This window comes from Artemia franciscana, chromosome 4 (genome assembly GCF_032884065.1).
Source record: "Artemia franciscana chromosome 4, ASM3288406v1, whole genome shotgun sequence".
NCBI lineage: Eukaryota > Metazoa > Arthropoda > Branchiopoda > Anostraca > Artemiidae > Artemia > Artemia franciscana.
In genome coordinates this window covers 38,672,829-38,697,966 of record NC_088866.1, presented here as the reverse complement: position 1 = coordinate 38,697,966, position 25,138 = coordinate 38,672,829, and the positions used below count along the sequence as shown (strand labels likewise).

Below are 25,138 nucleotides of genomic sequence, written 5' to 3'. Positions count from 1 at the left end.
ATATTTGTTTTTATTTGCCGTTTTAGGCTGAAGGTAATAACAAATCATTAATAGTCATTTACGATAATTGAGTTCTTGGAAGATGTTGAATCCTAAGATGTTGAAATCTAGAAAAAAATTATTTTTCAAAATTTAATTTATGCAATCCATGGATTTACAGGAGCAAACATGATTTTTTTTTCTTTAATTATTTCATGTTGGAACCGTAAAAATAGAATTCTGCATAAGATAAAATCGAGAACCTGAGTCGAACATTCTCGACTTGGTGAATGGAACCGCAGAATTTGGGAACGAAATGCAGAAACGGGCTAATTCCAGATTCAGTGCAAAAATGAGCATAGTCCCGGTTTAGTGCAAACACGAGTTAAATTTTAATTTTCTACAAAAAATAGCTTAGTCTTGACTCAGTGAAAAAAGATGTAGTGTTTTGGTGATTTCTTTCAAAAATAAGCCAGGCTCGGATAAATTACAAAATTCAGCTGAATCCTGACTCAGTGACATCCACATGTAGCTCTAAGCTTCTGAATGTTCGGTAAATTGATGCAAAAGCCAAGTCATAATTTAGTATCCAAGCTGCGGACTGACTCATTGAAAAACCAGCTAAGCCCTGGTTCGATGCTAATACGAGCTAACTTCTGATTTACTGCGCGGAGCTGTGGAATTTTGTTGACTTGTGGTAAATACGAGGTAAGTTCATACTCGGGGGAAAATGGAGCCAACTGCTGACTCGTTGTGAAATTGAGCCAAATTTAAAGAATTTACTAAGTCTTTGAAGTCAAAGAATTTAGGTGGTGCGGTGCAAAAACAAGCTAAGTTTGAGATAAACGCGCGGACAAAAAATTAGTCTAGAGAATCAAGTCCTTGCAGTCAAAGAATTTACGCGGTGCGTTGCAAAGACAATCAAAATTCGATTAAAAACTGGTGAACAAAAATTAAATCTAGAGAATTAGCTAAGTCTTAATAAGTTGAAGAATTTAGGCGTTGTGGTGCGAAACAAACTAAATCTGGTGGATAACGGGTGGATAAAAATCAATGAATTCACAGCTGTGGTGATCTATCCTTTTAAACATAAGCCTTGCAAAGATTACGAGGAGTTGCCTATTCTTCACTTCCTGGTGTACATCTCGACTGGCCACTTGTTCTTCAACGCGGCACACTTCGGCTATGCATGCCACACTTCACGCTGAACTTGGCCCGTACTACCTAGTTCACACCATTTTTGAATGAGGGCAATCCCTTGACGACTGGCTAAAATGTTCAGCATTTGCTTTTCTCAGTATACTTAGAGATTATTACCTGGTAAGATACTCTGAGGAGACCCAAGTACTTCAGTCACGTCACCAGCAGATTATTAATAAATATTATTGCAAATTGTATGATTTTGAAAATATGGTTTATACGACACCGTACAATTGAATCAAATATTATCAGTTTCTCTCATTTTTTTTTTTTTTTTTTATTGGCATGCATGTACACTAAACCTGTTGTCACCCTATAAGTCTTACTCTAATCTGTTTTTCTATAATACTATTCTTGCTCTCACTTAAATTCTTGAAACAATTATATAAATTCAAATCCGTGTAATAAATCACAAAGACTATTTACAAGATTGGTTAAGTAAATAAATAGTATGAGTATCATCACATTAATCATCATATTCTTCAGATTCTTCTTCTAGAGGTGCTGGTCGCTTCTCTGAAGCTTTGTCAGCTCGCTTATCAGCGTATTGTGGCTTGTACACTGGAACGAAGGCATCGTTCTTTGGAGGGGGGACTCTTATTTCAGGACGCTGTTGAGATGATGGAACTCGAGGATTTATTCCTAAAAAGAAATAAATATGTAATTTTACATTGGTGACATATTTCATTATATGGCACTAAACTATTGTAGTTAAATCATTTTGTCTGAAAATTAGACTGACGGCTGTAGAATATGAGAGCATACAGTGTAGTCTTGTGAATATTCATATTTAAATAAACTGTTAATTCTTTCATTCATTATGTTTGTAGAACGCATAATTGGGCAGTTTTAGCGTTTTAGAAACTGCCCGTGGTGACAATCCTGGTTGGACGTGGCGCTAGCGCTAAAGGCGTATCCACCATCTTTATTTGGGGGGAAGGGGTTAAAAAGGCTGTAAAAACGAACAAAAATTGACTTCTTTTTTTAATAGTTTTTGCGAGCCGAAAAAATTTCATTGGGGGGAGGGTCAAACCCTGAACCCCCCTGGATGTGGCCTTGCCATGCAAAGATTCTGGCGACCGACAAAGGTGGTGTTAATTCAGTCGTTTTTACTTCACGTAATATGTGTATAAAAAGTAGAATGCAAGAGTTCAGTTTACTGTTTTGCCTTGTAAGATTGAGCTTAGCGCGTCTATTACATTTGAAAAAGGCTTTAGAAAGGGTGGAGTTACTTTACCTTCACTGTTTAACTACAGTGTCGCTGAGCCGCAGGGGGTTTTATCTACTTAACTATTTAGGGCTATTGATGTCTCTCTTGTGAATTTTGCGGATGATATGATTAACATTAGGGGAATAGTGTCGGAATTGAAGAAATTTTTTGTATAGTAATATTTATTTTTCTTTCTCTACATTGAGCTGCAAATCGTTGGAAAAAAAGAAATAAGAGGTGCTTCTGTTTGTTGGTTTCTTGTTGTTCAAATAACAGCCAAAGTAGGATATATAGAGGAAATTTGAATGGTAAGTTTAGAATTGTCTTAGAATTTTACTTAGAAAACTTTTTTGAAAATTTTTTTCTTAGAGTTTTTTTTTAAGGTTGATTGTGCTTGTTTTTTTTACCTTTAATTTTTATTTTCTATCAATATTGTGCTTTTACATTTATGGTGGGCAATAGATCTATTCATGCAATTGCGGAGGATTTTATTTCGAAAAAAGTGCGATAGGTGATAAAATAGGTGAATCGTATTGAAAATATAAGTTGTGAGAAACCATAATAATATCAAAATTTTGGGGAAGACGTGGGTAAAAATGCCCCCTCATCCCATAGTTTACTTACATGCCTACAAATGTAGACTTTAATGCAAATTTACTGCTCAAAGAGTCGCCTTTCATGGGATCCTAGTCCTGTGGTGACACGCCAGCCTGGTATACAGGAGGCTCGGGTTTTGTTCCACTGACGAGTCTTTCAGTATAAAGTTTTTTATCAGTTGTCATACCTTCTAGTCTCAAGGGCCTTTCATCTGGCCTTCTCTGTTTTTCTTCCGGTCTTTGTTGCCTCTCAAAAGCATCTATGTTTCTGAAATCAAAGTCATCATTAAAGAAAGACTCCTGAGGTGAGAATGGTTTCTTCTGTTGAGATCTTCGAGGAGGCTGGCTGTTATACCTTTGCTGCTGCTTTGGAGGTCCGGGTTTATCTTTATCAAGGTTCATAGGGTGACCTGGCTCGTAATCGTCTGGGAAGTACCGTTCAGCGTAAGTTGAGTTATCGTCGCTTGTTGGCTTATAAAGATAATCGTTGACAAAATGATAATCTGATGATTTTTTGCAGACGTGGTCGTTGGATGCCGGCATACACAGAAGATGGACCTGAAATATGATTTTTATCTTATTTAATGTGTTTTATTTTCCTTGTTTTTTTTAGTTTATGTGGCTTTTTGCGTTTTGTTAATAAATTTTGAAATTAAACGGATTCAAGTGTGGACGCTTGAAATTTATCTCTTGGTATTTTACTTTTTATGATTTGTCTGAAACTGATTTAAATCAAATGAAATCAAATTTCATCTTCATTTCGGTGAAAATTAGTTAAAACATCACGGACACTTCTCTTTCAATCCAGCTCGGAAATAATACGAGAACAAAGATTTAAAAATCAAAACTGCATACCCTATCCCGATTGGGATGGAGGAGGAGCGTACATAGCCTTGTTACTTAGGCAGCTTGGTGCTGCAGTGAGTTGTTGATAGTAGTAGTAGTAGTAATAGTTCTGTTGACTGTCTAAAATAATTTTTAGTAGTAATTTTTCTCTGTTGACTCTCTAAAATAGAGATAGCATTTTTTCGCCCCATCCAACCCAATTACTGTGTCTGAATTACTGGCTTTGTGCCAATATGAAAAAATAAAGGATTGAATGATGAAAGTAGACGTCTTTCCCGGATTATGCCGTCTTCAAGGAGATTTTATTGACCTAAAAAAAGTATTCTAAACGGAGGTTACTGACAATTTCGAAAGACATTAATTGTTGCATCCAATGAATTCAATTCTATAGTGATTTTGCAATCGGCTGGTAATTTTTCACTGATTGTATTTCATCTCATACAGTACCCTAAAAGATTTTCCTTAATTTCAATTGGGCTTCAAATATGCATAGAGCTCGATGCTTTAAAGAGAATCAGAAGATTAATTTCAGCTAAAATGAGGTTCTAAAACAATCCACTTCTTAAAAGAAACTTTCCCTCCAAAGGCTGCTTTTGTAAGACACACTTGCCTGCATTTATCAACTCAGGATATGGCTAAGTTCTTATGAGTTTAGCATTCCTTTCGGGAAGTGAAAAATAGACAAAGTTTATGAGAAAATACAGTAACCCGACTGGAGTTATTATTTTGTACTCTGGATAAGGCGGTAATTAGCTGACATTGATCAGTTTATAAATACGCCAAGCGATAGTATAACTTACGTTGGCGTTTAAAATCTGTTGGTTTATGCTGATCATCGGTAACAGGCAACATAACTGTCGGGGATATAAAAAAAAAAATATCATAACCTTCTTTAACCTTGCCTCCACTAAGCATCCTTATAATGTTATAATTGCCCTCTTCTTTATTACATACACGTATTTTATATTAAAATTTAATCTCTGTGAGCTAAATTTCAAATGCTAAACAATGTCAGTAATTTTTCTAAAAGAAACGTAAGTTTCACTATCCCATTGAAATTGTCAACAATAAGACATTAAGAAACGTATAAAAAGTAGGAGGCGGATAGACTTATGATTTCAAAAAAAGTCTTTAAATCTATACCAATAAATATGCAGACTTTAGTTCATAGATAATTAAGCTTATGATTTTGGCTGAGAATTAATTGCAATTATAATTTTAACTAACCTGGTGGAAAGCCGCTCCTTCAGGGCAGAGCCATGAGTGTTTGACTTTGTCCATACAATAATGGAATATCTCGCAGTTGAGCCCCTCATCAGCATAATAGCCATCTTTTTTGTCGAAACAAGTAAACTTGCTGTCCTGTAACAAAACAGTGAGGCGATCTATTGGTTCCTCTTCGTCTTCTTCGGATAGCTCTATATCCTGTTGTGGGATTGGACGGCGTTTTTGCTGAGCTGGGTATTCCTTAAGCGAATATAAATAATGTTAAGCAAATAGATCTGTAAGTCTTGTTTTAGTGTCAGACAAATATTTTTAATGGATGCGTGGAGGCCAATGGCTGAGGGTAAGATCTAGTTTTATCATAATTTGAAAATACTGTTGTGGTTAGGTTTGCTTATTTTCAGCTAATCCAGTGCTTAATCTTTGCCTTTGCCTAATAGCGCGATTGGTTTTCATTTTCTTTTTTAGGGGCCTCATTTGACCTATCATTCCACAATCCCATAACTTTTCACCGACAACTACTTTGAGAAATCACTCCCCTATCATTTATGTTTTCATCACCCTTTTTTTAACCTGGTATAGCCAACCGCATAATTACTTAATTTCAGTGGTTTATCAGTTATAATTTGTGGTAAGACCTAGTCATCGATTTGAAAAAATGGCAATTTCCAATTTACGTACTGTCGTGTCAGGAAGTTCTTGCAAGCACTTTCACTCGATATTATATAATGTTTCTATTTCTTGACAGCACTTGTATCCGCACTTTCTTAATTTGTCTGTTTCCAGAGAAAGAAAAATTAGTAGGAAAATTCAAGGATGAACAACAAGGCCGTATTCAGGAGAGGGCTCTGGATTTGACCCCCCCCCCCCTCGAAATTTTGGTCCAGCAGAAAAATGTAACAAAAATCATATAAATAAATTTTGATGTTTTTTTTAAATATATTTTTGCAAATCCCCATCCCTGAGCAAAAATGCTGGATACACCATTGATGGTCTTTGACAATTGTTTGTCAGTGCGGTGAATTTGTAAATTATTACTGAGTATTCGAATACCAAGAAGCTTGGGATATGAGTGTATGGTATTTCACAAGATGTCTAAAATGCCTAAAGCGCCTTAAATAATGCGGTAGTGCGCATGTCTTAAATCTTTATAATCATAGCTTAAGAGGATATTGTGCCTTGATGACTTTAAGCTACAGCATCCTATTAAGCTATACTACTGAGTGACTCATTTCCAGTTTTCCGCAGACATTTTTTCTATATGATTTGGTTGGAGTAAAAGAAGTAAAATATTTGATGTTGTAAATATTTTTTTAAACTTACACTAAGCAGCAAGTTCAAAACTTAAAGTGAGTTGAAATTATTCCGTATATAAGAGGCACTGCTACCTCCTCAAAACCCCACTCATTAAAAAAAAGTTTTCTAGTGCTTTGAAAAACTTCATTTTTCCAATTCGATGGCCCTTGTTTTTTCGTAAATGTTTTTAAAGGATTTGGACAAAAAGCCAAACTTCAGAGCAAGGAAGTAAGGAGGAGACAGCCCCCTTCATATAAAAAAAAATAATCAGTTCGTTTAGGCTGCAAATCTGTTCCTTTGCTTTCAGTTGAAAAAAAAAACGTCTTTTTTAATTTAATTTCTAATCGTTTTCCAAATCATACCCAGACCTAACCATAATATAATCTGGGGTGCCGGCCCCGTAAACCCCTGGTTAAATGCTTTTAAAATGTATATATCGTCAATTATAAGTTGATTAATACCGCCCTACGTTTTAAGTTTTTCTACTTAAAAATTGTAATCTTGGATAGCAATTTAAATCTTGTCAAAATTTAAATATGCTTCAAAATTTGAGATGAGCAGTATTTGTAGTAAAAAATGTCGTTGTTAATATTTCCCCTGCTGATTTTTGGTTGGATGAAATTAAGTTTATTTAAGTTCATATGGATTGAAATTCTGGGAACTTTTGAACTTTTACATAACTGAAGTCGTTACAACCTCATAAATAGGATTTTTCGATCGATAAACACATTACATACATATATTTAAATGTGCTGGAATATTTCTTGTAAATAGAAAAAGAGAAATATTACCATTTAAAATTGCCATCCCCAAAGAGGCTTCCCAGCAGGGCTCATAATTGCCTGCCTCGCCTTTTTCACATCAGTTTTGGTAGACAAAGGAATGTAATATTTTAGCTGCATAGAGAAATATTTTAATTAATTTCTATCCCCTCCCCCACCTCTTTCAACATTTATCTGAAGGATCATTATGAGTAAACAGTATGGCCATTAGAATATGTCATCATAGGCAGCTATCCCTACCACCTTCACAATGACTCAGCTCCCTCATTATAGCTGATACGCAATTAACCATTTCCAAATGTAACTTCATTGAAAATAATGTGGTTTAAGCCGGTACTCCCACCATGCTGCATTACTTCCTTTGCAAATGGGAAGCCCAAAATACAGTTCATTGATACTTTTAATTCAATTAGCTTCTCGTAATTTTAAATTGATTCCAAATTTGTTCTCTTTTGGACAAAGTCGTAGTTTGGTGCCCTAAAATTGCTTAAAACAACACTTTCCCCTGGCATAATTTGCATGGTGACTAAAAGAAACTTTAAATTTACGTTCATACGAGTTCTCACCCAATTATAGAGGACCTTCGGTTTGATGCGATCATCCCTTGGAAAAAACATGCATCAACGTTCTTTCTTCTGAAAAAAAATGCGAAATTCCAAAAATGTAGATACAAAATATGTCACATTTATAGAGGAGCTTGAAATATCTACTCTAGGGTTCTGTGATATGATGTATCTAATAAAGAGATTTTCACTAAGATCGCTTGCTTTTTTGGGGATGTTTCTCCATCGTTTTTCGAAAATCAGGTAATTTTTTTCAGATTCGTGGTTTTTGGTGGAAACAATAAACTGAATTTAGAATCAGGATAAAAAGCCAATTCTGTTGGTGTACCGATTGTCATAAAAATTCCGTTTTTAGTTTTGGTGAATATTGGCCCAAGTTACTTTTTACTTAAAATTTGTTATCACAAACTATTTGATAACATTCACTTGTGACAAACAATTTTTTTAACCTGTTCGTTTTATTCAATGTAATTGGGCAATCAAAAGAAAAGAGGGTTGATGTGACAGCTAGATTGTAAGTTTAAATTTAGTTTTTCATTCGTTATTCTGTAACTCTTTTAAATGTATGAAGACCTAAGGGATTTCTGCTCGAGCGGGAGAATTGCCTTGTTATTAAAGAGGTACATTTTACATTGCCGTTATAAAATTCAAACATGGTATCTATGCATGTAGGGTAATTCTTTAGCCTCTCTACTCCTTCTATAATCCTATTCTAAGGCTTGAAAAATTGCGTAATGACAAATCTACAATTTTTTTAATCTACAGAAGCAAAAAATGTTTCTGTAATTTTGGTTTGAATCTGATTTCTTTTTAAGATTAAATGCATAAAAACTACATATGTTACTGATCCCTTTGCAAGGAATCCTCGTCGTTTTAAATTTACTTTTTGTTTCATTTTGCATGCAAGTTTAGTTGTTGTTTTTGTTTAAGAATTTTTTCTTAGGTGTATTTAAAGTTAACCTATTCCCTAAAAATGATAACCTAAAATATATTAACGAAAGTTCGAATTGGAATAGATCCTTTTATTAGACAGTTGATCATATGTACAGTGACCATCATCAGCAGAAATAATAGTATTTCTGCTGATGATGGTCAATGTACATGAGTTCAAAACATCCAGTAATTTTTTTAACATGTTCTTATCACTGTCAAATCAAAGGATTTTTCCCTGTTCGAACTTTTATTTATCGCGTGGAAAGGTTGTGTGGTCTTGGAAAATTACCTACCTAAAATATGCTCCCTATCCCCCCACCAATGTTATTCTTCCATCTGCCCCCTCCGCTCCCTGGAAAATTTTCTGCCAGTGCTCTTGCTTAAAGAATCGCACTATCTTGTCCCTTACAAGTTTTTTTTTTTTATTTATGTGGCCAAACTATGTAAAATTGATTCGATGGTATTCCAGTAGTCTATAGAGCTTGGATAAGAAATCCGAATCAACGACAGAAAACAAATGGCAGACTCCCAATTTCCCGGAAATCTTAGAAAAATTATTTAGCTTCGCATGTTGTAAAGATAGAGATATTCAGATTTAATGAAAGTCATATCATTTGAAAACTTGAGGCTCTTTTTTATTTAATGGAGGAGACTTTTGCAATTCAGGGAAAGGGCAGTGCATGAGATAATTCTAACATACCTGCTTAGAAACCTTTTAAAATCAGATCGAAGGAAGCATCATTTAAGAGATTTTAAAGCTATGGGAGCTCCCTGCTGTGCTACCTGCCTTGATTGAAAACCTTGCCAAGGAAGGACACTTAGTATTTATAGTTTATCTTCATTGGCTGAAATGAGCTTTGCTTAACCATTAGTTAAGATCACCGTTAAGATCCCCTGTATTGTTTTTCCAAAATTTCCTTGGGAGTTATCTCTGCTACTGTGAAAATTCACAAATGGTCTCATTGTATTTGACACGGTCAGTTGACGCTGAAATGATAGTTAAGGTGTCGTAGGACCATGCACGTTTATCGGGTAAATTTGAGTTGTTTTTCAAAGGAAATGACTGTAAGTATTTGCTTTGTTATGAGAGAGATCAGTAATGTTTATTTTCAGTATATTGCTATGTCTTTGTTGTTTTCATAGTTTTTTATTTATTAGTTTTTATGGCACTTGGTATTAACCAAGTGACATATAGCAATCGCCAATTCTGTCGGTCTGTCTGTCTGTCGGTCCCGGTTTTGCTACTTTAGGCACTTCCAGGTAAGCTAGGACGATGAAATTTGGCAAGCGTATCAGGGACCGGACAAGATTAAATTAAAAATAGTCGTTTTTCCGATTTGACAATCTGGGGGGGAGTGGGGGCCGGTTAATTCGGAAAAAATAGAAAAAATGAAGTATTTTTAACTTATGAGCGGGTGATTGGATCTTAATGAAATTTGATGTTTGGAATGATATTGTGTCTCAGAGCTCTTATTTTAAATCCCGACCGGATCTGATGACATTGGGGGAGTTGGAGGGGGGAACCTAAAATCTTGGAAAACACTTAGAGTGGAGGGATCGGGATGAAACTTGATGGGAAAAATAAGCGCAAGTCCCAGATACATGGTTGACATAATCGGAACTGATTCGCTCTCTTTGGGGTAGTTGGGGGGGGGGGAGTAATTCTTAAAAATTAGAAAAAATGAGGTATTTTCAACTTACGCACGGGTGATCGGATCTCAATGAAATTTGATGTTTAGAAGGATATTGTGTCTTAGAGCTCTTATTTTAAATCCCGACCGGATCTGGTGACGGGGGCGGGGAGTTGGGAGGGGGAAACCTAAAACTTGGAAAACACTTAGAGTGGAGGGATCGGGATGAAACATGGTGGGAAAATAAACACAAGTCCTAGATAGTTGATTGACATAAACGGAACGGATCCGCTCTCTTTGGGGTAGTTGGGGGGGTTAATTCTGAAAAATTAGAAAAAATGAGGTATTTTTAACTTACGAACGGGTGATTGGATCTCCATGAAATTTGACATTCAGAAGGATATCGTGTCTCAAAGCTCTTATTTTAAATCCTGAAAGGATCTGGTGACATTGGGGGAAGTTTGGGGTGGGGAAACCTAAAATGATGGAAAATGCTTAGATTGGGGGGATTGGGATGAAACTTGGTTGGAAAAATAAGCAGAAGTCTTGCATACGTGATTTACATAATTGGAACGGACCTGCTCAATTGGGGGGGGGGGAATTCTGAAAAATAAGAAAAAATGACGTATTTTTAACTTACGAAGGAGTGATCGGATCTTCATGAAACTTCATATTTAGAAGGACCTCGTAACTCAGATATCTTATTTTTAATCTCAACCGGATCAAGGGTAATTGGGGGGGGGCAGTTGGGGGGACCGGAAATCTTAGAAAATACTTAAAGCGGTGAGATCAGGATGAAACAAGATGGGAAGAATAGAAACCTGTCTAAGATACGTGACTGACATAACTGGACCGGATCTGCTCTCTTTGGTGGAATTGGGGGGAGGGGGTAATTTTGAAAATTGAGGTATTTGTAGCTTACGAAAGGGTGACCAGATCTTAATGAAATTTGATATTTAGAAGGATCATGTGCTTTAAAGTTCTAATTTCAAATTCCGACCAGATCCTGTGATATTCGGGGGAGTTGGAGGGGGAAACCGGAATTCTTGGAAAACATGAAAATTGGGGTATTTTCATCTTACAGATATATGATCGGATCGTAATGAAATTTGATTTTTAGAAGGAATTCATGTCTCAAAGCTCTTATTTCAAATCCCGACCAGATCTTTTGACATTGGGGGAAGGTGGAGGGGGAAATCTTGGAAAAACACTTGGAGTGGAGGAATCGGGATGAAGCTTGGTGGATAGAATAAATAAATGTCCTTGATACGTGATTGACAGAATCGTACTGGATTCGCTCTCTCTGGGGGAGTTGGGGGGAGGGGTTCAGTGATTTGGCGAGTTCGGTGCTTCTGGACGTGCTAGGGCGATGAAAATTGGTAGGCGTGTCAGGGAGCTGCACAATTTGACTTTATAAAGTCTTTTTCCCAGATTCAACGATCTGGGGGGCAAAAGGGAGAGGAAAAATTAGAAAAAATTAGGTATTTATAACTTACGAGTGGGTGATCTTAATGAATTTTGATATTTAGAAGGACTTTGTGACTCAGAGCTCTTATTTTAAATCTTGACCGGCATTAAGCCTCTTATTTTCCTTTTTAAATCAATCTATTGATTCATAGAATTTTGTTAGAGCTCATACCATATGATCTCTTGGCTCTTAGCTCTTCTCGCCTCGTCACAAGTGCCATATGAGCTCTTAGCTCTTGTTCTTTCTTCTTTTTTTCCTTGGCTTGGAAGCAAATTCTGTAAACCGGTTTCTTCTTTTGTTTTTAGAGAAAATTATGTATATACCTCACTGTTACTAAACCTGGAGTCTTCAGTAAGATGTCTTGCATTTCTTGTCTCATTTATGGAAAACATGGTCCTTAAATTATTAAAAGGTCATATATAATATTTTTTTAATGAAAATCCTGCTTTCTTCTTTATTAGTAACTCTTTATAAAGTAACTTTTAAACCTCCACTTATTGTCTGATTCCTCTGTAATGGTGATTTGAGCTATAAAATGCAAGTTTTGATTAGTCATCAAACAGTTCGTGGTAACGAAGTGTAGTAAGGAGCGACCCGGCTCAGTAGTAACCAAAACCCTAAAAAAATGGAATTTTATACCAATAGTTACATCAAAAGAATCGCATTTTAATGCTGATTTTAAATATATAAGTTTTTTCAAGTTTAGTCTTACCCATCAAAAGTTACGAGCCTGAGAAAATTTGCAATATTTTAGAAAATAGGGGGAAACACCCCCTAAAAGTCATAGAATCTTAACGAAAGTTACACTATCAGATTCAGAGTATCAGATAACCCAACTGTACAAGTTTCAAGCTCCTATCTACAAAAATGTGGAATTTTGTATTTTTTGCCAGAAGGCAGATCACGGATGCGTGTTTATTTGTTAGTTTTTTTTTTTTTTTCAGGGGTGATCGTATTGACCCAGTTGTCCTAGAATGTTGCGAGAGGGCTCATTCTAACGGAAATGAAAAGTTCTAGTGGCCTTTTTAAGTGACCGAAAAATTGGAGGGCACCTAGGCCCCCTCCCACGCTAGTTATTTTCCCAAAGTCAACGGATCAAAATTCTGAGATAGCCATTTTATTCAGCGTAGTCGAACTGTAGTAAGGAGCGACCAGGCTCAATAGTAACCGAAACTCTAAAAAATTGAATTTTGATACCAATAATTACATCAAAAGAATGACATTTTAATGCTGATTTTAAATATATGAGTTTCATCAAGATTAGTCTTACCCATCAAAAGTTACGAGTTAAAAGTTACAAACTTACAAAAGTTGCCTCATTTTAGAAAATAGGGGGAAACACCTCCTAAAAGTCATACGATCTTAACGAAAATCACAACATCAGATTCAGCGTATCAGAGAACTCTGTTGTAGAAGTTTCAAGCCCCTATCTACAAAAATGTGGAATTTCGCATTTTTTGCCAGAAGACAAATCACGGATGCGTGTTTATTTGTTTTTTTTTGTTTTTTTTGTTTTGTTTTTTTTTCCAGGGATGATCGTATCGACTCAGTGGTCCTAGAATGTCGTGAAATGGCTCTTTCTAATGGAAATTAAAAGTTTTAGTGCCCTTTTTAAGTGACCAAAAGAATTGGAGGGCACCTAGGTCGCCTCCCACGCTCATTTTTTCCCCAAAGTCACCGGATCAAAATTTCGAGATAGCCATTTTATTCACCATAGTCGAAAAACCCAATAACTATGTCTTTGGGGACGACTTACTCCCCCGCAGTCCCTGTGGGAGGGGCTGCAAGTTAGAAACCTTGACCTGTGTTTACATATAGTAATGGTTACTGGGAAGTGTACAGACGTTTTTAGGGGGATTTTTTGGTTGGGGGGGGAATATTTGAGGGGGAAGGGTTACCGAGGAGGATCTTTCCATGGAGGAACTTCTCATGGGGGAAGAGACTTTCAATGGAGGGGGCGCAGGATTTTGTAGCATTATTTAAAAAAAAAACAATGAAAAAATAAATATGAAAAGTTTTTTCTACTGAAAGTGAGAAGCAGCATTAAAACTTAAAACGAACAGAAATTATTACGCATATGAGGGGTTTACCTCCTCGTAATACCTCGTTCTTTACGCTAAAGTATTTTTAGTAATTTCAACTATTTATTCTACGGCCTTTGTGATTCAGGGATCATTCTTAAGGAATTGGGACCAAATTTAAGCTTTAATGTACAGAGCGAGATATCGACGAGGGGTGAGCCCCCTCATATACGCAATAAAAACATACGAATATAGAAGTTCGCTACGTAACTTAATTCGTAAGTTACGTATATTTTTTACTTATGAAAACGTTCGTAAAAAATTATAAGTTATAGTTGCCATCTTAAGTAATCAAAAATTGTAGGGCAACTAGGCCTCCTCCCTCGCTCCTTTTTTCTCAAAATCTTCCGATTAAAACTATGAAAAATCCATTTAGCCCATAAAATTAATATGCAAATTTCGTTTTAATTATTTATGTGCGGAGAGCCAATATCAAACCATGTATTAATCAAAAACGTCCAGAAATTAAACAAAAAAACTATTTTTTTAAATGAAAGTAAGGAGCGACATTAGTACTTAAAACGAACAGAAATTACTCCGTATTTTAAAGGGGCTTTTCCTCCTCAACGCCCCGCTCTTTACGCTAAAGTTTTTTACTGTTTTGAAATGTAGAGTTAAGAAAAAGAGTCAAACTTTAGCGTAAAGAGCGGGGCGTTGAGGAGGAAAAGCCCCTTTCAAATACGGAGTAATTTCTGTTCGTTTTAAGTTTTAATGTCGCTCCTTACTTTCGTTTAAAAAAACTTGTTTTTTTTTTGTTTAATAAAAAAAAATTTGTTTAACAAAATTAATTTTGTTATTTGTTTAAAGGAGACACCTCTAGTGCTTCCCATGTAAAAAAAAAAGTAGTTGTCTTTGTAGTTCAAGATGGGGCCTGCAATTCTCTTATACGGGATCTTGATCATGTTGGTTCTAACGGCGTTACTTTAATTTAAAACTGACTCCTTTTGTGAGAGCTTTCAGGCTATTTCATTTTGAGATTTCCAGAAATTTGTTTTTGCGATAAGGTTTTACTATTAAGATTGACTGAAATAGAAGTTACCATTCCAGAATTTCAGTTTTCTTTTCTTTCTTACTACACAATTTTTTTGACGCATTTTAAACTTCTGGTTACTACGGGCCGTGGTTCATTCCTTACTAGGTTGCAGCTATAACTGATAAGATTTGCATGGGCCATTGTCCAATATCCTTCAGGTCCTCAAGATTTGACGGTCCTTTGCTTCTTTCAACTTTGGATTCGGGAATGGTATTGGGATTGGCAGGTGGTTTTAAGTTTTCCGTTGGATTTTTTTTTTGCAACAAAGCTTGGTCAGGAGAGTTTGAGTTTTCACATTAGCAAATTCGATTTTAGTACCGAAAATCTCCACTTCTGACTTCAGACCAAGCTCTATCGCAACGTTTCATCCCCCTTCAGCTTCCTTGTTCGGAATATACTATAAAAGTGCCCCTCCCACTCAAATCCCACCTAAAAAAAAAAAAAGAACTTGTGCAATTTCATTTCAATTTCATTTTGGTGCTGACCTGATGGACGCCTTGAAAGCCTAGTATTTATCCTAATTGTATTTCAACGGTGGTGGTAGCTGGAGACAAAACTGAAAATTGGAGAATAATACTGGCTTTTAATTTAAGGTCGATTCAGCATAGCACCTACCTGTTCTTTGTATTTTTTATCTGATTGAGGTCTTCTGACTACAACCGGTGACTGAATATTAGCAGCTTCGTCCCCATCTTCGTACAGAGGTTTTTTGTATTGCCCTCGAGGAGGCCCTTGGTTCGTTGATACAGATCTTCTTGGTGCAACTGGTTTTGGTTTTTGTGTAGGTTCTGGCATATCATATTCATAGTCTTCATAGGAGTCTTCAAACCTGTCGAATGGTTGAAGGACAGGTCTTTGTGATCTTTCTTTATTCTAAAATAATAGAACAATTAAGCATCATTTCGTTAATAAGATATCAAATGGTTTCAATACTTGGTTTTTGTGAAAATTAAAAGTTTTGCTCAGTACATACTATATATATTAGATAATGTAAAAATCTGGCACTTAAAATCATATATATATATATATATATATATATATATATATATATATATATATATATATATATATATATATATATATATATATATATATATATATATATATATATATATATATATATATATATATATATATATATATATATATATATATATATATACATATATATATATATATATATATATATATATATATATATATATACTAGCTGTTGGTGGGGCGCTTCGCGCCTCCCCAAGCCCCCCCCGCGCGCGTAAGTAGTTACGCGCCATATTAGTTACGCGCCATTGTAGTTGTGTCCCTGTGTTCCACCTGTGAATAGAGATATATATATATATATATATATATATATATATATATATATATATATATATATATATATATATATATATATATATATATATATATATATATATATATATATATATATATGTTTTTAACTACGTAAAACATGCGAATATACAGCATTCTTCGCTGTCCCATTGTCTGTGCATATAAATAGATTGTCAGGTTTACTGACTCTTGAACATGCAACATTTGTGTCCCGGTGTCCCGGTCTGTAATTTCTATTCAAACAATCCCTGTGTCCCGGTCGTCATTTATATATCCCGCCTGTGCCCCCGGCGTCCCCGTTGTAGTTGTGTCCCTGTGTCCCGGTCGTCATTTATATTCTCTGTGTCCCGGTCGTGATTTGTGTCTGGGTGTCCCAGTCTGTAATTTCTCTTTGAGGTTCCCGGTCGTCATTTATATTCCCTGTGTCCCGGTTGTCATTTGTGTCCCGGTATGTAATTTCATTAGTTGACAAACATGACGTCAGTCAACAAACAACTTCATGACGCATACAGCTCAATCCTTATAATGACGTCAGTCGACAAACATGACGTCAGTCGACACACAAACCTGACGTCATTCGACACACACACACACACAGACAACTTATTTATATATATATAGAACATATATATATATATATATATATATATATATATATATATATATATATATATATATATATATATATATATATATATATATATATGCAGGTGATGTCAGGCTATTTCTTTTTTTCTCGTGTTTATAGCTCGAGCCTGTTTTTTCGCAATGGTCGTAATGAGTTCTAGTCGAGTGGTAATATCAACGGGTACCTGAAATCAGTACGTTTCTTAAGTACTTTTTCAAGCAGAATCTGTTCTTTTTAATCATCACAAGAGTATATCCAAGAGTATATATATATATATATATATATATATATATATATATATATATATATATATATATATATATATATATATATGCAGGTGATGTCAGGCTATTTTTTTTTCTCGTGTTTATAGCTCGAGCCTGTTTTTTCGCAATGGTCGTAATGAATTCTAGTCGAGTGGTAATATCAACGGGTACCTGAAATCAGTACGTTTCTTAAGTACTTTTTCAAGCAGAATCTGTTCTTTTTAATCATCACAAGAGTATATCCCGTTTCGTCTCACGGCTGGGAGGATTGATTTGAAATTTTCCTAAAACAATATCTTTGAGAGGGGAGAGTGGGGGGGGGGGGGGTAAGAGCACTTGTAATTTTGTGTTTTGGGAAAGGGAAGCAAATATTTCTAATGACAAAGACTACGATGCCTTTCCGTCATGCAATATGAAATAAGAGAAGAAGGTGGGGACTGGACAATGAATAGCACAGTATCACAATCTATGCGAATATTTCGACCATATATTCAACAGTCTTCAACCAAAATCATAATATAATTTGCTTTTAAAGAATAAGGTTCCTCACTTTACATAGGTTCAGTCAAGACTCAGAGTATTCGCTGAACCTGTGTAAGATGAGGAAGCCCAGACTCTTAAAAAAAATCTTTTATGAATTTAGTTTAAAAGAATTTGTTTTATTCACATGATTTCTGAGTACTTCTGAGTTCTCTTTATTTGCTGTATGTTGTATTTTGCTGACGACAGCTGTTGAATATGTGGCCGAAATACACGCTTAGATTGTATTACCGTTATTCATCGTTTTCACAAATGCACTCATCTTCTCTTGTAATGTCTTGTCATGATGGAAAGATATTGCGGTCTTCGTCATTAGAAACGATCGTTATGACCACTTTCTCTTTTCTTCATTTTAGGACTTTTATCATATCAACATTTGCTTGCTCAGGGTTCCAAAAATCTTTAAAAGCTGCTCAACATTTTGATAAAAGGAAAGTTTCAATGTTTCACTCACCTATTAAATTAATTGAAGATCAAAGGGAAATGAGATAATCCAGAAAAAATTAGACCCTAGATAAAGAAGGGAAAATGACGAGAAAAATAAAAGAAGACATTGGAATCAGAATAATTTAGCAGCATCGCTTTCAGTGATTCTTTAATTTGATGGCACTATCACCGTTATTTCCACTATACGCATATGAATGCCTCGCATTCCTCCCTTCTGAAGTGCGATGTCTCTGTGCACCTTTCTGTATATGCCAACTTGTATACCAGGGCTTGTGGCCCTCAAACAGATGGCAACTGATCTGGCAATATTTGTTACCATAATAGCTATTTAAGTTTTGAATTTGCTAGTTCTTTTTTTAGTGAGATATGAGATATGAGATACATTTATCAAGAAAAGAAAACAAACACTATTCGCCATTCGCCTGCCAAGAAAGGCAATAAGCATATAAGTAGATTCAACTTACAGACTGGAAATTTTATTGTCAGTTTAATATCACAGAAAACCCTTTTAAACAAATATTATTATGATTGCAAATGTAGTACAATTATAAATTATATTTCTCGGTAAACCTTTAGTTGTATGTCTTTGTCAAAAAAAAGAGAAAGTCAAATCTTCAATCTTGAATCGAAAAAATGCGTGCATACGAATTAAAATGAAATATGTAGGCGATGATTTCTCCACGTGTGCACATTTTCATATTTATAATTATGCCTGCATTTTTTGCCATAGAAAGTGGGGAAACTGAATAGAAACAAATCTCAGTCCTTATCATGGGCACAATATGAAAGGAAAACTCCTTGGGTCACAGCAGGTATAACGTTACTCTGCTGAACTAAAAAAAAGCAGAGGCGCCAACTGCTGCTACCGATGCATATTCAAGTTAAAAAAAATAGACGGCTGAGAGTTTTCCTGGGTAACCTTAGATGGTTTTGATCGCTGTTGTTGCCGTTTTGTGTTTCTTTTTTTCTTCTGGGAGACCAACTTCCGTTTCCACTATGTTTTCAATCGTCAGTTTTCCATACTATTTGCGCATAGCCTTAAACATTGCCAATTTCGCAAATTTATTGTCGATACACGAAGTGAGTAACTTTTTTTAGTAAATTTTCAAATTGCTGAACAAATTTGACTTTTCAAAGTCGAAAATAATGAAAAAATAATTTTACAAGATAAACAGTTTATAAAAAAATTTGTATTTTTCTGTTACAATATCATTCTTGAAGGTAGTTAAACATAACAGTCTTATGCATGGCCTCTTCTGAACTAAACATCATAATAGCAATATTCTCACCTCTTTATGCTAAAAAAAAAAAATATATATATATATTGAATCAGTGTTGAGAATCACTTCCAGTTTAATTCAGCCCCCTTTCTTTAATTGCAATCAGCTATTGAATATTGCAATCATTATACACTATTGAACGCCGTTTGGACGGTAGAATTAATTTAATGTGAGCAATTTGAAACTGGAGTTATCGCCAGAAGTCTAATGGTCTAATTTTCCCTCTCTCAAGGCCGAATACAAGAGGAATCCCCGAAATGTTGTCCAATTCTTAAAACATAACGAAAATGCATATAAACAAATTTGATGCTTTTTTAATTTTTTTTTTCTTAAGTTCTGTAGGCTTTGTGTGGAAAATTGCTGATTTGGTTGTTCATTTTTTTAAGATTGACCTTATCCAGCCTTATGAACCAAGTGTTGATAAGAAATCGGTACAAACAAAACAAATCATACAAAATTTAGCGTATAAAAGTAGCCTAGGTTATATACAGTCATTAGGGGGAAGGCTGAAGGGTTGGGAAGGAGTTAAACTGAAGCGACCCTGATAATCTCACAAATAGACATTTCTTAAGAAGAAAATCTAATGAGATAAGAATTTGGTTATTATAGTGTTTAGTTCAGGCGAGACCGTGCACAAGACTGTTACCCAACTAATAGTAAAATTAAACACGAACATATTATAATTACAGTGATGACTAACTACCAAAAAAAGAGGGAACTCGGGTTAGTAAAATTCTTCTTCATGTTTGCCTATTAAAAGAGAAATAGTGAAGCCATTCACTACCAGCTACTAATGTTGTAGCTCATGCAACATATCCCCGCTCGACATTTTCGTGAATCACTTTCACAGTCATATAGTTATTCTTTGGAAAGATGGTTCATCAAAGATGCAATGGCAGATTATAAAGCAAAGAATTTAGTTGTCAATGTGGAAAAAATTAAGTAGGTATACAAGTATAGTACAGTTCAACAAGCTCAACTGACTTTCTTTTTGTGAGAACGTTAGCAAACCTGAAAAAAGAGATGCGATATCATTAGCACCAATTCACGAAAATGTATGGGAAGGAGGAGATTTATTTTATAAAATCAAATAAGGGAAGGCAATTTTTTTGGTATTTGTGTATTATTCAGAACACACTCAATAAGCGAAGTTATGTTCTTTCGTGAAACAAACTACGATGCAGGTGCATTTTATTGAAATATTTGATACTCGTTCATTATTCAATTGATTCAATTCAGAACACAGACAAGAATTTTGCTGAGAAAATCCGGTTTCAGAGCCACAAAGACAAAACTCAATTTAGTTTGCTACGCATAATGATAGAAGACAGTGTCTGAACATGGATTTTGAAATGAAGATTTGGGATTTGTCGAAGACTGAAAAAGAGGCAATTATACTTTTGGCAATAACATTTTTCCTAATAAAGTATTATTTTCATCACATTTTGTATCAAAAGTTTGGGCTATATATTTGCATATTAAGGGGGGGCTGCATTATATCAAATACTTAGCCTAACCTAACTCCCTCTATATATAAAATATTTCATCAAAATGTACCTGCATCATAGTTTGTTTCACGAAAGAACCTAATTTCACTTACTATGTGTGTTCTGAATAATACACAAGTACCTGAAAAACAAAAATGCCAACTAAAATTTTATTCAGAATCTAGAGGGAATCTAAAGACGGGGGTAAAATCCCTGTCCTCAAGTGGCACTACAGAGTGAAATGGTTATCTCATGGGATTGGTTCTCGTAAAAAAACAAACATTTAATTTGCGATTTCGATTATGATGGTCTTTTGTCATTATTCGTTAATGATTTTTTCATGTACAATCTTAATGCTACAATTTAATTCTCTGATTTCTTTTAAGTCAATAGCCTTGCAAATGATATACAAATTATCCCTGTTAAAGCCGTTATGAAACCTTTATCAAACAGTTCGTGGTAACGAACTGTAGTAAGGAGCTACCCTCATTTTGCCTCATTTTAGAAAATAGGGGAAAACACCTCCTAAAAGTCATACAATCTTAACGAAAACCACACCATCAGATTCAGCGTATCAGAGAACCTTATTGTATAAGTTTCAAGCTCCTATCTACAAAAATGTGGAATTCCGCATTTTTTGCCAGAAGACAAATAACGGATGCGTGTTTATTTGTTTGTTTTTATTCCGGGGGTGATTGTATCGACCCAGCGGTCCTAGACTGTCGCAAGAGGGCTCATTATAACGGAAATTAAAAGTTCTAGTGCTCTTTTTACGTAACTGAAAAATTGGAGGGCACCTAAGCCCCCTCCCACGCTCATTTCCCCTCAAAGTCATCGAATCAAAATTCTGAGATAGCCATTTTATTCACCATAGTCGAAAAACCTAATAACTATGTCTTTGGGGACGACGTACTCCCCCGCAGTCCCCGTGGGAGGGGTTGCAAGTTACAAACTTTGACGTGTGTTTACATATAGTAATGGTTACTGGGAAGTGTACGGACATTTTCAGGGGGATTTTTTTGGTTTGGGAGGGATAGTTGAGGCGGGGGAGTTACGTTGGAGGATCTTTCCATGGAAAAACTTCTCATGGGGGAAGAGAATTTCAATGAAGGGGGCGCAGGATATTTTAGCATTATTTTAAAAAAGCAGGATATTTTAGCATTATTTAAAAAAAAAAACATTGAAAAAATAAATATGAAAAGTTTATTTCTACTGAAAGTGAGGAGCAGCATTAAAATTTAAACCGAGCAGAAGTTATTGCGCATATGAGGGGCTTACCTCCTCGTAATATGTCCCTCTTTACGTTAAAGTATTTTTAGTAATTTCAACTATTTATTCTACGGTCTTTGTGATTCAAGGGTCATTCTTAAGGAATTGGGAAAGAATTTAAGCTTTAGTGTAAAGAGCGAGGTATCGACGAGGGGTGAACTCCCTCATATACACAATAAAAATATACGAATTTAGAAGTTTGTTGCGTAAGTTATTTCGTAAATTACGTATATTTTTTACCAATGAAAATGTTCGTAAAAAAATTAAAAGTTCTAGTTGCCTTTATAAGTAGTAAAAAAATTGGAGGGCAACTAGGCTTCCTTCCTCTCTCCTTTTTTCTCAAAATCTTCCGATTAAAACTATGAGAAAGCCATTTAGCCAAAAAAAAATTGATATGCAAATTTCGTTTTAATTATTTATTTGCGGAGAGCCAAGATCAAAACATGTATTAATTAAAAAACGTCCAGAAATTAAATAAAAAAACAAGTTTTTTTAAATGAAAATAAGGAGTGACATTAAAACTTAAAACGAACAGAAATTACTCCGTATATGATAGGGGCTTTTCCTCCTCAACGCCCCGCTCTTTACGCTAAAGTTTTTTACTGTTTTAAGAAGTAGAGTTAAGAGAAAGAGTCAAACTTTAGCGTAAAGAGCGAGGCGTTGAGGAGGAAAAGCTTCTTTCATATACGGAGTAATTTCTGTTCGTTTTAAGTTTTAATGTCGCTCCTTACTTTCATTTAAAAAAAACTTTTTTTTATTTAATCATTTAAAAAACGATACTTATCTGTTAGCCAGTACATACAACAATCAGTTTATAGATATTTGTATACGGAGGCAATTAGCTTCGGCTCATAGCAAAACAACATTATAGCTATATCTTAAGAAATATTTAGCTGGTATTTTGGTTCGGTTAGGTTACATTTACATGCCTCCCTGCTATAGCTAACCCCCAACCACCGCAGTGTACAAATATATAGCCCATATTATATATATACATATATATATATATATATATATATATATATATATATATATATATATATATATATATATATATATATATATATATATATATATATATGTATATATATGTATATATATTCCATCTGTATCTAAAGTGTCTCAGTTGTTTCAACCCCTGTCCTTGGAGATCCAAATTCTTTAGAGTGTGCTGGCTAACAGATAAGTACCTGAGAGTGTAGACTAGGCCAAAAATCTATTCAAAAATAAGGCCAATTGACACTTTTAAAATCTAACCAAGACCAGCGGCCACAGCATTTATAAGACAGATTGGTCCCCTAATAGATTAAAACGAGGTAGTAGTTGACTCCATTATAAGTACATAAGCCCCTCCCCTTCAAATATTATATATATATATATATATATATATATATATATATATATATATATATATATATATATATATATATATATATATATATATATATATATATATATATATATATATATATATATATATATATATATATATATATACATATATATATATATATATATATATATATATATATATATATATATATATATATATATATATATATATATATATATATATATATATAGTGAATTGTCAACCTGCAACAGCTATTTATGATAAAAAGGATCAACTACTAATCTGTGAAGGGTTTGCAAAAGATGGGCCTTACCACGAGATTTTCAAGTGTAGAATTTGTGAAAATTCAAAAATAATTTTCCAATTTCTTGTAATATTTAAGATGGTTTAAGTGCGCGATATGACCCCAAATAAGATGAGGATACTTACTTGTACTTTTGGTTTCATTCTTTGTTCGACCTCTTTTTTCATATCTGGACTCTTAGGTAGTGTTCTAGTTGTCGGTTTTTCTGTTGGCCTTGGTGTTGGATCTGCCCTGGCTGGTGACTGGGAAGGGGATCTTGGTCGAAACAAGTCTTCAGTTTCTTCTGAATCTGGCCCAAAAACCGCCGGTCTTTTAAACTCAGGTCGTTGAAAGCTTGGATTGAATGGTTTCAGCTCTTGAGGTCTCTCTGCAGGGCTACTTTGACGTTGTTGTTCAGCTGCTTGTCTGTTTGGGTTATACCTCTGGGGTGGTTTAAGTCCAGGTCGACGTGCAATATCCGCATTTCTTCTATTTTGTGTTTGTTCTCTTTTTTCTTGTGCTGCAGCCTTGTTAGAAGCACTTGCTCTTGGTCCGGGAAATGCAAGTCCAGAAATTGAAAGAATTTGAGAATTCACACATCCAATTACAGTCACAATCAAACCTACGACCACTATTTTCATTTTTCAGCGTTTGTCTCCGCATAAACAAAAGTACTGATAGCAATCTGTCTGGATGATCATTTATATACTGCAAACTGATCTTCATTGCCTTTAGGAGCAAAAAGTGTGTGATCAGTACCCGTGAAACATGACAGACTTCTTTATTAAAAGAAACGATATCATCAAAATCGTTTTCTTTTGTAATGTGGACTTGCGTTTGTCCGTATCTCCTTTCTCCTGATATATATATATATATATATATATATATATATATATATATATATATATATATATATATATATATATATATATATATATATATACTAACTGTTGGGGTGGCGCTTCGCACCACCCCAATACCTAGTTGGTGGGGGTGCTTCGTGCCCCCCAAGCCCCCCCCGCGCGTAAGTTGTTACGCGCCATATTAGTTACGGGCCATTGTAGTTGTATCTTTGTGTCCCACCTGTGAATATAGATAGATATATATATATGTTTTCAACTACGTAAAACTTGCGAATATACAACATTCTTCGCTGTCCACTTGTCTGTGCATATAAATAGATTGTCAGGTTTACCGATTCTTGAACATGCAATATATAATTGTCCATCGGAAAAACAATCCGTATTCAGATCTACACCTCATTATTCTAATGATTGCCCTTGAGCTTTGTTGATGCTGATTGCTAATCGAACATTCCCTGTGTCCCCGTCGTTATTTATATATCCCCCTGTGCCCCCCGGCGTCCCCGTTGTATTTGTGTCCCTTTGTCCCAGTTGTTATTTATAT

At 34.9% G+C, this 25,138-nt stretch overlaps 2 protein-coding genes across 7 annotated transcripts in view; one reads left to right on the top strand and one right to left on the bottom strand.

Annotated features, from left to right (window-relative positions):
• The window catches only part of LOC136026402 (breast cancer type 2 susceptibility protein-like), a 77,086-nt gene extending 73,415 nt beyond the window's left edge, over window positions 1-3,671 (top strand). For all 6 annotated transcript variants that reach the window (XM_065702963.1, XM_065702960.1, XM_065702965.1 and 3 more), the window contains exon 16: window positions 3,506-3,671. The gene's annotated coding sequence lies outside the window, so the exon portion shown is untranslated. The remainder of the gene's footprint in view (window positions 1-3,505) is intronic.
• Window positions 1,561-24,418, bottom strand: LOC136026403 (uncharacterized). The gene is made up of 5 exons (XM_065702967.1): window positions 23,878-24,418; window positions 15,458-15,715; window positions 5,059-5,298; window positions 3,174-3,543; window positions 1,561-1,821 (listed from the first exon to the last, which is right to left on the bottom strand). The coding sequence occupies exons 1-5, from the start codon at window positions 24,370-24,372 to the stop codon at window positions 1,646-1,648; spliced, it is 1,539 nt and encodes a 512-aa protein (XP_065559039.1). The 5' UTR covers window positions 24,373-24,418; the 3' UTR covers window positions 1,561-1,645.
• Window positions 24,419-25,138: the final 720 nt, after the last annotated feature.